At 38.1% G+C, this 13,838-nt stretch overlaps 1 protein-coding gene across 5 annotated transcripts in view; it reads right to left on the bottom strand.

Moving 5' to 3' along the window:
- Positions 1 to 325: 325 nt before the first annotated feature.
- Positions 326 to 13,838, bottom strand: part of SPATA6 (spermatogenesis associated 6) — a 39,021-nt gene continuing 25,508 nt past the window's right edge. For 3 of the 5 annotated variants that reach the window (XM_027683068.1, XM_027683067.1, XM_027683069.1), the window contains 3 exons: positions 9,776 to 9,875; positions 6,547 to 6,635; positions 326 to 2,785 (listed from right to left, as the gene is read on the bottom strand). In XM_027683068.1, the coding sequence (XP_027538869.1) occupies positions 2,605 to 2,785; positions 6,547 to 6,635; positions 9,776 to 9,875 (370 nt within the window). In that variant the 3' untranslated portion in view covers positions 326 to 2,604. The other 2 variants (XM_027683071.1, XM_027683070.1) reach the window with 2 other exon arrangements.

Genomic DNA, 13,838 nt, shown 5'->3' with positions numbered 1-13,838 from the left:
TAATTTGGGTCTTAAGTCACATTTCAGGGAAAAGTTTTCCATCAACCAAACTGGATTTCCAGCACAGCGCTTGGAAGAGAACACTCTTTGCTGTATCACGGCGTATAAGCTGTGGAATGACTCTGACCCAAGAGAGAAACATATCCTGCAGCAGCTGATTCAGAGAGACATTATACACACCATCTCCCCTCACAGCTGGACCAGGGCCAAACACAGAGTCTGTCTGCTTCATTTGTTGTTATGTTGCATAAGAAGGCTACCCTGAGAATATTCCTACTGGTCAAAATTCAATAGATGACACTATTTTCTCCCATCCAGTTTTCAACTTTGCTGAAAATGTTTTCATCTTTGATGAAAACTGAAAGTTGACATATTACCATATGCTTCCTTTTTTTAGTTAGGGGAATTAAACAGATACACCTCAGATATTCCTATGGACCCCTTGAGAACACTACTCTGCTTTTTCACAGTGGCCTCCAACTTTCCTCATCTCCTCCTTTTGTCTTGAATTGATGGCAACCTGTGTCTTTACTCATCCATACAAAAACCCCCAAAAACAAAGCTTCAGCATTCAGGTTTTCTCACACATCGAACAAACAGGGGCTAAAATCTGCTGGATTACTGGGGAGGGAAAAATCAAACAGGTTTTCTATGTCACAGAACCAGATTAGTCCAAAGGGGAGCAGCCAATCTTCAGAAGTAACTTCTACTTGACTGTGAGACTGGGAAGGGAATACACAGAAAATATTGAATGAAAACTGCAGGATACCATAAGAATAACACTGAGTATTATAGCTCAAACACAAACAGGAAACTGCAACAACCTTTAGATTTCAATAGATTACTTTTAAACCAAAAGCTTGGAAAGTATCTCTCAGAATCTGCACTAGCTGTTTAGGATCCATTTCAATATACCTTTCCTGAACAGCAAGAAAACTATTCCTTTATGGACCAATAGGGGATCACAGGAATAGGCCCATGAACACCAGGTACTGGTAGAACAACACTCCATGGCCACCAAGCCTTCAGGGGCACAGCTTGGGGAAGTTTTACTTTTCACTTCATGGAATGACTCCACACTTCTCCATAGCATAAGACTGTGCAACTAATGCCCTTTGAAAGCACTAATGTGCTAGGTGGCATCAGGGACAGGAAGTTATCAGTGTTAATCCACTTCAACTGCTTTAACAGTTACAAGGAATAGAAATGTCTATATGTGAGACACTTCCTCTGAGAGTCCCCTTTCCTGAAACAGAAGCACACAGCCTTTCAACGTGCTTTCCCACCAGCATAATTGCTCACCAACTGCTTTCTCAAATCAATTATGTTGTCTCAGCATTAAAGGATGGAAGGCAGAGTAGACCAACTTTTTGTTTATCTAGGCATGCTGGCAGGTTACAGTCATATGTTCTGCCATCTGTACTCCCAGCTCTATCCTTTATCCAATCAAACAGGTAAAATGGCATCGGTGTAACTGAATCTGTTCGCTCAGACAGGGAAGGAGCCAGAACAGGCATTTGTTTTTTCCCCCATTCTGAAAGGAAGCGGGAGATGGACACTCTTGCCCTTTTAAAACATTCTGCTTTTCAAGAGATGGGCAATTTGCCCTGGTCTGCTAATGTGGGATCTGCTCAACGCAAGGCTGAAAAGGTTCCATCCCCGGGGAGAGCATCGAACTGCTGATGAACATTTGGTGGCCTTTAGCAAAAACGAAGCGATTTCTGCCAACAGGATCCCAGCAGACTGGGAAGGACAGGCTCCAAATTAGGTGGGATTGTGATGCAGGAATTTCAGAAGGCCTGTGCAGAACACAAGTAGCTTGTTCACTAGCTCTAGTCTTTCCCCCTGCACACTGCTTTGTTATTCATAATTTTTAAAATTACAGGTAAATTGGCAAATGTCACGGCTGCATTCAGGAGAACCTGGAATCTTTCAAATGCAAAGGGTGTGTGAACATGACCTTTCATCTGATACAAAGACTGCTGGGTTGGGTGGGTTTCTTTTAAAATTTCACAGTATTAGAATATTTGTTGCTAAAGGTGCTTGAAACCACTTCAAAAACACGCCTATAGGTCCTACAGTACAAGCATTTCTGCCCTTCTCCAAAATAAACAATTCAAAGGCAATTTTCTAGAAAACAATTCCCTTTGTCCCACATGGGTCGCTTTTAAAACACCCCTCACATTCACCCTCCCCTTTAGACCCCCTCTCTGACCACTAGCATTGGTTGTTTCTTCAACCAATTCTGTTTATGTTACTAAATAGTTTTATTTATTTAATAAGAACTGGCTGCAGCTGAAACCTGAGTTGATGTCAGAGAGGAATGTCCAGCAGACCTATTAATCTTCAAATGACTCTATTTTCATAGTCTCAAAGGAACAATACCATCTTGCTTAACCATGGAGGGGCTTGATGTTGGGGATTTTTTGTTCCTTTGTTTTGGGGGGTGGATGTTTATGTCAACACAGTCCAAAACCCCATTTTTCCAAAACCTTGCCCAACCATAATGGCACCTTAAAAATAGAGTAAAAATATTCTTATATAAAAATAGGTTTAGTTACAAATATGAACACTGTGTACTGTGCATTTTCAGGTGAGTTGCTATCAGGAATGTGTTTTTTGGTCTGAAACAGTGCCAGCAACTTTTTGGTACATGTTTTTGTATATTTTTCCGAGGCTCTCTTCAAAGATCGCTCTGTGAGGCTTCTCTTTGTACACAGCTGCACGACTGGACCGATATTCACCATCATCCAAGGGAACAGGATCGTTCTGCTGCACTGGTGAACTGTCAAAGGAAAGAAGATAAGAAACAAGACATGGAAGAGGAATCAGAGGCACAAACCCAGCAGAAATACAAATGCAGAGCTGCTAAGCACATATTACCTTGTACAAACTGAAACAAAAACTGCACTGCAGCTACTTCTAAGAAATGGGAACCACAACTTATTCATTCACACAAATTCTCCCCCACTTACCTGACTACGCTTTATAAAGCCTCCCAAACAGAAAGAGAATTAATTTTCTGAGAACATGCAGTAATTTTGCTCTATTTTTGTAGGCTGTGTGACTAGGCAAGAGCAACACAGTAGGATTTTTGTGTCCTTTGAAGGTTAAATTGTAACCACAAGGAGCTATTTCAATATGAAGACAATCTATCAGGGGTATATTAAATTACTGTGGTTGCAGCTGTAAAGTGCTCTATCGGAAGCGTCTTGGAATAAGTATTCTACCAAATACATTATGATATAGTGGCAATCAAGTGTTCCTTCCACACCCCATCTTCTGTGTCACTGTTTTAATACTAAACACAAATACAGGCTCATCCTTCAGTTGCTTTGAGAAATTATTTCCTAGACCCATGAAGTGAAATTTATACTCTGAAAATCATTACAAAACACTGACAACTCTGAGGCGTTCATATCTAAACATCATGACTATTTGCCTCCTCTTGATACTTTCAAAACAAAGGACTGTGTCATATAATTAAATGAGCAATTTCCTTGTAATAAAGCATGAAACAAGTAGCTCAAAATTCATCAGCAAAAAATGACTACTGAGGTGACGTTTTTCATGTCTGCTCAGAGATTTAGGCACTGAAGACACTTAAAAATTGGGACTGAGTTATCTTCAGCCTTTTGCGAATGTTCTCAGTTTGGGAAATGAAATTGGAAGTGCGAAGCTTATAGTGACCATCTTCACTTAGGAAATGGATTACATTTTACAGGGAAGCTTTACAGTTTCTTATATACATATAATTTATTAATGATAGTGTCTTTTATGATCAAAGCAGTACTTAAAACTTCGTCCTCAAGTTAATATCAGCCAACATATAAAATTGAAAGAAACCTTATGCCAAAGGACCCATGAACACACTTGTACCTCACTGCATCAAAACACAAAGTTTTCACTTCAAGAATGGAAAACAGTGAGGGAAGAAGAGGAAAATATCAGATCAGTTTTCTAAATTCACATCCCTGACCTTCCACTGTCCCATGGAAAACAAAAGAAGGAACAGCTTTTGCTTTTAGATTTCTTACATTCAAATAGTAGGGTGATGCCAACCTACACCAATGAAAACAACAAGACCTGTGAGTAGTTCCAATATTAAAAAGGGAGAAAGGCCACTTTCACACTTATTCAAAAAAGCTCCAACATTTAAAGTCAGTCAATATCATGAAGCAAATTAAAACTGTTTATCATCCCGAGTGAACTGTGCTTCACAGTTTGGACACAAAGAAACCAACACACCAAACAGTAAAATCAATACAGAAGTTATACAGGCCTATGTGAAATGCAGACAAGTCAATACCCTGGGGACTCATCAACAACTGAAGTTTCACCTCCTCCTTTCTGCAGTTCATGGTACCTCACTTCTGATGGAGAATTCTGAGGCCAACCAGTGAGCACAGCACTAGGAGTGGCACTTGTAACTGTACAACAAACAGCTCTGACACTCTTTTCCTTGGAATCCATTTCCTGCGGGCAGCCTTGTGCTTGCCTTTTCTTCTCCTAAAAGCTGAATGTACCTAGAGACACTAAAACTCCAACCACTGCAGTAAAGGAAAGACTCAAAACCCAACAGTAACTTCCACAAGTTCCTTATTCTGGTACTGACAAAGACTTACAAGAAAACATAAACTTAATTTTCCCTTCTCTTTAGGGAGGGATGTGTTTGTATGTGTTTCCATTAGCCAGTCCCTGTGCATGAGATACCTGGCACTGGTGTGGACAAAGATACAGCCAAGCTAGGGAAGAGTCCTCCTGTCTCAGCTGGAAACCAGCTGACGACCTGAGCTAAGCAATCTGGGAATTACACTCACAAATCATATTAACAGCAGGATTTCTGCACGCAACTCCCTGCTCTGAAATACCTGTCATATGCTTTTGTTCCCTCATACATCTCCTTTAAGAGTCCCAGAAGTTCTTTTCTGAGTGAATCATATACTAAATATTTCACAAAACACAGACCTTTTCCTTACTCCCAGTGGTTTTCAATCATCCATCTACTTTACTGCCAAAATTTGGTCGACAGTACCATGTCCTTCCATGAACTCTGTCTCTGTCCTTGTATCCTGTTTATGAGCACTGTGGCAAAGACTCAGCAATCAGACTGTCCTCGAGGCCTTTTATGTCTCATCCCCAGTGCTGCCGGCCTCTAAACCCAAGGAGCAATCCTTTCCCAACTTGAGTGCCACATTTCATATCCCATCACTTCAGGATTCTGTAGTATTAGGGTTTGTTTTTCATTTTTTCATGGTCTGCAGTTTCAGCATCAATCTCAAAGTCCCAAAGCTGCCTCAAAACAAAAACTTGCACTTTCTCTCTCACAAACACATCCTACACAATTTAATTGCACCAGCTGTCAGGACAAAGGAAAAGGGAGCAAAAAGGCTACACGTAGAATACAGGAGTGAGCACAGGTACAGGGATACACAACTGCAGCAGCAGCTTCACGTGCATATGAAAATCTGAGTAACTAGATCCCTTGCACAGAGGTGATTACAAACCACAGGAACTGCTAAAACAGCCAGCAAGCTATAAATGAACTTTTTGGAGCTTACAAACTGCAAGCAGAAGTTCACTATGATGCCCATATTGAAATACCCTCCTTTCAGTGGTATTACAGTGATGGTTTGGGACGCCTTCATTACAAAACACCGTGTCACATTTAATTACCAAAATAAAACCTTTTCTTTCCTAATGGCAACACCTCTCAAATATAGCACCACAGTTCTAGGATTTCTCTCTTAATATAAAGAAAACCAGAAAAGCCATAGAAGCCCAGAAAAGATTTACATTACTTAGTATCTTTCCTCCAACAAGTACCCAAAACGTTGTACAAAATACTGTGTGCACGAGAACATCAATATTGATAACTTCTGCTACAGAAGTTGTCAAAATCAATTCAGCATTTTATAATATTGAAATGAAACCCTAGTCATGTATGTGAGGAGTACATATAGTAATTAACCTAAACAAACCAGGTTTTTAAGACCTCAGGTTTCCAAGACAGCTTCTGAAATAACATGCTGAATCACTAAACTATGAAATATAAATTTAATGTGTTTTTTGAAAACGCTTTTTTCCACATTTGAGTTTAAAAAAAAAAAAAAGGAACAAACCAATGCAACAGCCTCAAACCATATTAATAAATAAGTTTCAACTTCTTTTTGCACTTCTGTAGTTTAAAAAAAATAACCAAATAACCAGTTGATTATTTTAAAAGTGACATTTGCTCTCCGGTTGATAAAATCCCCAAACTACTGCCCAAGAATCACTTTTATTACCAAGTCCAGTTCCAAAATCAGTGTTTTATGAACACTATATTGGCTTAGGCACTTACAGTGCCAAAACAACATCAGAGGCATAATTATATTTAACTGCATTTTGCTTTTAGGTGAAAAAGCTTGGTATGACTAACTCCTACAGAAGCCTTTTCCTTGTGCAATATATGACAGACTAAAATGGGAAGAGAAATTTTTAGCTACATTTAAAGGGCAATATTGAGTATGACTGTTCTGTCTTGGTCAGAGAAAAACTCCATACCTGCTCTGCAGTTCACTCATGGATAAAGGCGCATTATGTGAAGATTCTCTTGTCTTAGTCACGTCTCCTTTTGATGAGTTACTCTCATCCTAAAAAAACAAACAAACCAAAAACATAAAAACCCAGAAATCAAATTCTCATTACCTTGGTTTCTGATTACAATGATCTCATTTCAAAAATACTTTCTTTCCATTTAGAAGACTATTAAAGTAACTTATATTTCTTGGGGGAGAAAGGGACAAAGTGTAATGAGCCAAATGCCATTTGTGAATGCTTTTAATTAAGTTCAGTACAATTCAGCCAATAATTTTAAGGTAATAAACTGGAAAGAATTTCTAGACAGTGTAGATCTAGAGTATTATGCAGACAGCACAAGCTTCAATAACCCCCAACAAACATGTTGATAAAATGTTATGAAACCTACTGCCCACTGCTTTACTTTCATTTCTTGCAGAAAAGGGGAAAAAGAACCTAAAACTTATTATGATTCATAATGATCTCTCATTATCCATTTCATGCATTTCACCAGACAGAAGCATTTTACACATCTGAATACTTTGATTCCATATAGAGGACTGAGTACACACCTATTCAACTTCAAAAAATATCTGATACCCTTAATGACCCTTCAGTGCTATTCTTAGGAGTTGTTAGAATGCAGTCTTACCTTCCAAATGATATCTAGATTAATTAACCCAGATTTGCCCTCTTAAGTAAGTAAGAAACAAAACACCTCACATGGAGGGAGCCAGCTGCTCACCCGAGATGGGATGGTAGAAATTCTGCCACACACAACCACGTTCACTCTACTCTGAAGAGCAAAGACCCTACTTAAGAGGTGATACCAAGTGATGCTTTCAGCAGAAGCCAATTGCTGTAAGGATTAGTAAACAAAGTCATCTTTCATGCTATAGGAGAAATAATTGGAAAAAAGACTGCACAGTAAAAATAATCACACTTGTTGGTAACACAGAACCGGGAGAAAAGACAATAAATATAGCGGTAGATGGCAATAAGATGCAGAATAAGCTGAACAGCAGGTGTATGGATGAGGAAAAACCTAAGAGAATTTATTGTGGTGAAATACAAGGTAATAAGTGTGTTTATAAACAGGAAAGTTCTCTTCCTTCAGCAGTCACAGACTACAAAGCACTGAAGAGGAAATGGGGTACAGTGGTAAATAAAACTCTGCAGCATTTGCCAGAGGCAAATTATGTTCAGGAAAGCAAAAAAAGATGGAAACATTACGATACTGTCAGAATGTCACAGCAGAAGGCTACAGTGGACACCCTAAGGAATCTGCAGCAGAGCTCTAGTCACACTATTTTTACAGAACACTATGAAAATGAAAGTTCGGAAGACACAGCTGGGTGCTTTTGGGGAATGGCGATTTAGCATTAGGATCTTTGGAATGAAACAGAATAAGAGATACTTTCTAACCTTCCAAAGTTTGGAAAAGGCTCTATATTGGAGCCAAACTCTGCTCACCACTTTGTGAGCACACTTGCTTTACTATTCCCTCACTTTAAAAATGACCCATTTACCTCATCCACCCACTGTGCACCAACACAGCCTAGATTTTGGGCCATCTGGGAAGTACAACCAATCCTGGTGTATTTTACAGTACTCACTGCAAGGAGAACTGATTTTTTTTTTCTATTTTTTTTAATCAGGTCAGCCGCTGTTAGCACAGCATTCACAAGTCAGCTGTACACAACTATCAAACACCACAAGACTTCTCTGTAGCATCCTTTTGCTCAGTGGAAGAAAATGGAGTGAGATAAACGGTCCTTTACCAGCATTGCTCTGACTAAATTGGTAATTAAAGACCCAATACCCTAACAGCTGGATTTTTAGGGCAGAAACCAACACAATGTTTGCAAAGTCGTGTGCATTTGTGCAGTACTGCAGTAACAAGTGAATTGCTGCATAAGTCACTCTAGAGTGGAACTTTTAAAGGATATAAGCAAAAAAAGTAAATAGGAAAAAATGATTGAATTCCTTTACCCATTATTATATTTCACAGTCTTTTTAAGTGTATGGAGAGACCGTGTAACCAACCATCCAACTCTCATAACAAACTAGTAAATCTTTTATCGTAAAGTCATGGTCTGCTGTTCAAGGGAAGTAGTCAAGGACCACTGGAGATAGTTCAGGCTGTGCAAACTTTCATTAAATGTAGGTGCTGCACTGTCATGAAATCCAATTTGTTATCTTAAGTTCATTGAAACATCAAAGAAGCATTTTACATGATTTGTACCTATTCTGAAATGTGATGGGCATCTTCTGTTTGAGAGGCAGCAGCTCACAAAATCACAACATTCATATACAAACTCAGGGAGGTACAGCAAGAACTAGATCAAAGTCTTAGTATGCATGAGAAAAGGTTTTTCTGAGTTTAAAACAAAACCCACAACTAAGCTAAAAATGAAGATTGGACAGAAATGAGAAAATAATCAGATTAGACAAAAATGAGGTGAGACAAGGAGCTGCCCAACATGGCTGAATCTGGGGACATGATAATTTCACCAGAGCTTCTAATCCTAATCTTACCTACCTCTCATTCTTACATCCTTTTCATCTTACCTTTCTTTTACCTCACCTCACACTGAAGACCCTAAATTCCCTGCAGATGAACAATGTTGTTACTCAGTTGGTACAATGCGTTGGCTTGTGCTGTGCCACAACCGTGCTTCTCAAAATCACAACAGGAAAAGTTTTTGTCTGTTTTAAACCACACTTCAAAATTTCATCAAGGGCAAAATATTCTGATCCCAGGCATAATCTCATTAGATAAAGAGCTCTGTTCATTGAAAGCCAGGTAATTAGGGAAAAAAACACACATCTGAAGAATAATATTAGCTCTATAAACAGCTGGATACAAGCAGCTGCTGATGTGCAGCTGCACAACATGTTTAACCTTGATGTTCTAGACATCAGTAACATATTTTTTGCTTAGATTGGAAGTGGAGAACCAGATATAAAAAAAATAAAACCAAATGTAATTGACCTCAATAATCCATGAGAGGTACCAGTTGCCCATAAAGGCTACACATAACGAGGCTACTGAAATCAGTGTGAAACAGTTCAGCTCACACACTGAATCCATATTTCTACAATCAAGGCTGTCTCAAAGGACAGCACTATAACAAATCCAAGACCGTAGGCACAGTTTTCTTCCTCAGCCATTTTGGAGAAAAGAAAGGATTGAGTTTGCAGTCTTACTTACAAATATTAGGCGCTGCCTAGCACTGTGTGTCCTTAAAATATTTTTCACTCTTTTATGGATCTCATCTCCATTTGCTGGTGAAGGCCAACCAGAGCTAAACCTGCAAGAAGAAAAACAAAGAGAAGAAATATTTTCTTGTTGAAAAGCTCAAACATGCTTTCAGCTCAGATTTCCTTTTTTTTTTTTGTAATTATGAAGCATGTATTACTTCCTTCTATTTGGAACATGCACAGTGTTTAGATTTGATTCTTTTTCTCCTCTGGGGTACAAGTAAAGAAACATTTCAAAGCATTGCATAAACAGTATGCAGCCACAACACCAACAGAAGATGCAAAACATGGAAAATGTTGATCATTTTGTAACTTGAGTATTGTCCCTACAGAATAGAAAAGCCATACTATTCCCAGTGATCAGGTTTCATTTTCCTCTCTTTAAAGGAAGTATTGCACACACGGAATTATTTTCACTGGAAAAAATCAACAGGAAGATAACCCCAGTGTGTGCAAATTGGAAAACACATGGAGTTAGAGCACTGCAAATTCAACGTCTTTTATTTCATAAGAGGGACTGCATTTTAAGTTGCTTTTTTACATTAAAAACCAGGTTGCTTGCTTGGTATGAGTAACTCGAAACTAATAGCTACTTTTAGATTTTACCCTTTTACGTTTTGGATCACATTTTTTTGCCATCTTACTAAAAAAAAACCCCTCATCCTTCTCAAGAAGTCCAGAAGCTGCCAGAAATTTCATATCAATAGTTATTCTCAGTCCGTTAAGGGAGGTAAATAAGATTTTAAGAACAGAATCATTTACACACCAATCACGTGTTAGTACATTAAAAAATGTATTTTTAAAAAAAAGGACATCAATATAAGGAAAGAATTATTGGGGAAAAGTTATTAAATGCTTACTTACTCAATCTCATCACAATGGATAGAAACTAGGTGCCAAATGAAGATTGTGCACCTTCATTTCAGTGTTTCCTCACTTAAATTTGCACCAAGAAAATAAAAACTCATGATATGGTATCATCACATGAACAGGGGTCACTGGGCAAGCTGTGAGCTGGCAAAGCCGTGCCACTGCAATCCCAGCTCATGGAACAGCAGCCAACAGCAGGGCAGAGCTGCCATACCCTGAGTGGATCAGGAGCACCAGGAACAGCAACAATACTTTGACAGCTGCCTTCACAAATTTACTGCAGTGGAGAAACATCATGACCCTGAACCCTGAGATTCCACAGTGGGCTCTGAGCAGGTTTGTGGGATTGGGACTGCAAGTCCTCCTGCCCTCTTCTCTCCAGTTTATCACATTCCCTGTGTTATCCAGTCTATCACTCTCAAATCCCCAGTCTGATCGTGCCTGGCTTAGTTCACCTTCACCAAACCTCCAGAAATTTCAACACAGCTAAAGAACTGTACAGCTCCTTCCAAAAAGAACAAACCAAGTATACACATAGAAAGATTCAATACAAAACAGTAGCCTTGCAGTGTTAAAATTAATGGAAGCAGGATCCTGAAAATGGGCAGTGCCAGGCTGCCTTGAAGGTTACAGGAAGGGCACAGAATTCTTTGCAATCCTTTGGATCAGCCCTTCTATTATGAGAGAGACAGATTGAAATATTAGTAGAAAGTGACCAGTTCTCTGCTTTTGAGTAACTTTCTTCTATTTTCTTTTATCTAATCAACTTATTTAGGTGCACTTTTTGTTGCTTATCTTTCCAAAATATCTCTCTTGGTTCTAAACAGCCCCAGTATTTTCAGCTTATCTATGAATTTCCTTAAATCAAATCATCTATTTGTGAATGTTGCTATTTTTCTTCAAGAATGGGTGCCAAGAAATGACACAATATTGAAAGGATAAAACATATAATCCATTGGGGGAGGTATTTCCATATTTCTAATGATTTTAACAGTTATCTTGGGACCATTACAGGCAAGAATCTTCACAAGACTGGCCATAACACTCGTATTGGCATCCTGAGCATTTACAATTAATTTCAAGCCCAGGAGTATGTATGGCAAATCCACACTGCACAGTTGTTTTGCACACTAGAATCCAGTGATTTGTTGCACTGAAAGACCTCACATAACTTCTTCTAAATGAAAGTAAAATGGTTTGTGGATTTTGTTAAGAGGAGAAAAGCATGGCCTTTAAAAAAACAGAAGTGTGAGTCCCTTAAGTAGGCAGGAACATTCATTTCCCCAATGCAGTCAAACCCAGTTTGATGTACTGCATTACAATGCATGTGCTCTATCACCACCTGTGCTTTGGTAAAAAAAAAACAACTTTCTTTTTCCTTTTTTTTTTTTTTAAAAGAACAGAGGTAAAGGAAAGGGGCAGGAGTGGTATTATCATCTTATGACTTCCCATTAGGATTTACAACATTTACTGATATTAAAGGACTTCTGAAATGCATGTTTAAAAATCTGCATCCTAGATGCAGTAAGAGTGAGTCATTTCCCATTTGACAAATAAAAGATAGACCCATGAAGTCATGGCATTTTCTCTTATTTATACAGCAGCTGCTCTTCTTCCAACATTCAGGTTGCTGGCTCTGAGAAGTTGGAATATATTGCCTTTGGGAAATAAATTTTATGAAATTCTTATGTAAGATTTCAGATCATTGTTATTAACCTTAAATTTACAAATATCCTTGGAGGTAAATGTATTTACCTGTAATGTAAAAGAAAACCCAGCTAGCTATTGTATTCACTTAGAAAATACATGGCCATGTCTGCAAGAAGAAGAAGATTTAAGTACTTAATTCATGAACTAATAAATTTCTTTCTCCAGGTGATTTTATTGATCAATCCACTAGTGTGCGCTGTGGTATAACAAACGCTGGCCACTCACACAGACCCCAAACTTCATTTACCAAAAAAAAAATAAAATCAAAAGCTTAAGTGTGATTAAAAACGGTATCAGCTCCTTTTTAATTAGCTTTTCTAGTATTTTTATTGTCTAATTTTAGTAACAACTATAGAGTCTAATCCACGTTTAAAGTATAATGTTAATATTTACACCAACCGAAACGCAAACTGAAATAAAATCATGCCTAAAATGTAACAACTATAATCTGAAGTGAACCCTTTTTATGATATTCTAACTCTCCTATTGGAAATACTTTATAAAACAGGCTTTATAGCACAGCTTCTTGGAGTATAAATAAAGGGATTCCATTTGCCCAAAATCACCAGTAACGACTCTTTAAAATGACTAGCTACTTATTTATGTGATTAAGGTGTCACTACCATATTGCAGTGCTGAAAGGAAAGTCATTTCATTTCAATGACTGTTTGTCCTGATAAACGAAATAAACTTCTACAGCTGTATTCTTTGTCATACTTTTAATTTTCCCTGGGACTTGCAAACATTCTGCAGTTACATCAGTTTAAATTGTTTATTGATTCCAATAGATTGTATAAACACTTTGGAAATATAGCTCAGTGACCTAGAAAAAGCCAGATCAATCAGAGAACTTTTCAAGATTAATTTCAAAGATGTTGTGTTGAATCTGATCAAGGAAACAGAACCATTTTCCCTTGTAATGTGACTAAAGGCATTTATTTTCTTTTATGAGATAAGGATTTTTTTTTTAAGGTCATACAGACAACATCTACCATGATGAAAAAAAGAAAAGAAACGAGGCAGACAGTGTAGATTTTGTGCTAAAGATTATTTTCATGTATAATTTTATCCATTAGGATGAAATACTCCATTAGAAATACAAACAGGATACATCCACCCATGTACTCTACTCAAACAGCAGCTTGCAAACTCGAGAGCTGTAATAAATAGGAACTTTTAAATGTCAGACAATCCAATCATCCACTTGCACACAGCAAAAACATTAATATCACATTTCAGCAGGAGATACTAATACATTTCATATCAGCAGAATTAATGCAAAATCCTGCTGCAGAATATTTGCAATGCCTGTCGTGACCCCTTCCCCCACCATGGCACCTCCTCGCCCTGTGAACAATTCGGTGCATGTGGCCTCCACGAAGAATTCATCAACTTCAAAGACACAGACTTCATGCTGAGCAAAACCACACACA

The sequence above is a fragment of the Neopelma chrysocephalum genome, unplaced genomic scaffold, assembly GCF_003984885.1.
Source record: "Neopelma chrysocephalum unplaced genomic scaffold, ASM398488v2 Primary Assembly neopelma1_64, whole genome shotgun sequence".
Taxonomy (NCBI): domain Eukaryota; kingdom Metazoa; phylum Chordata; class Aves; order Passeriformes; family Pipridae; genus Neopelma; species Neopelma chrysocephalum.
This window is presented reverse-complemented; position numbering and strand designations above follow the sequence as displayed.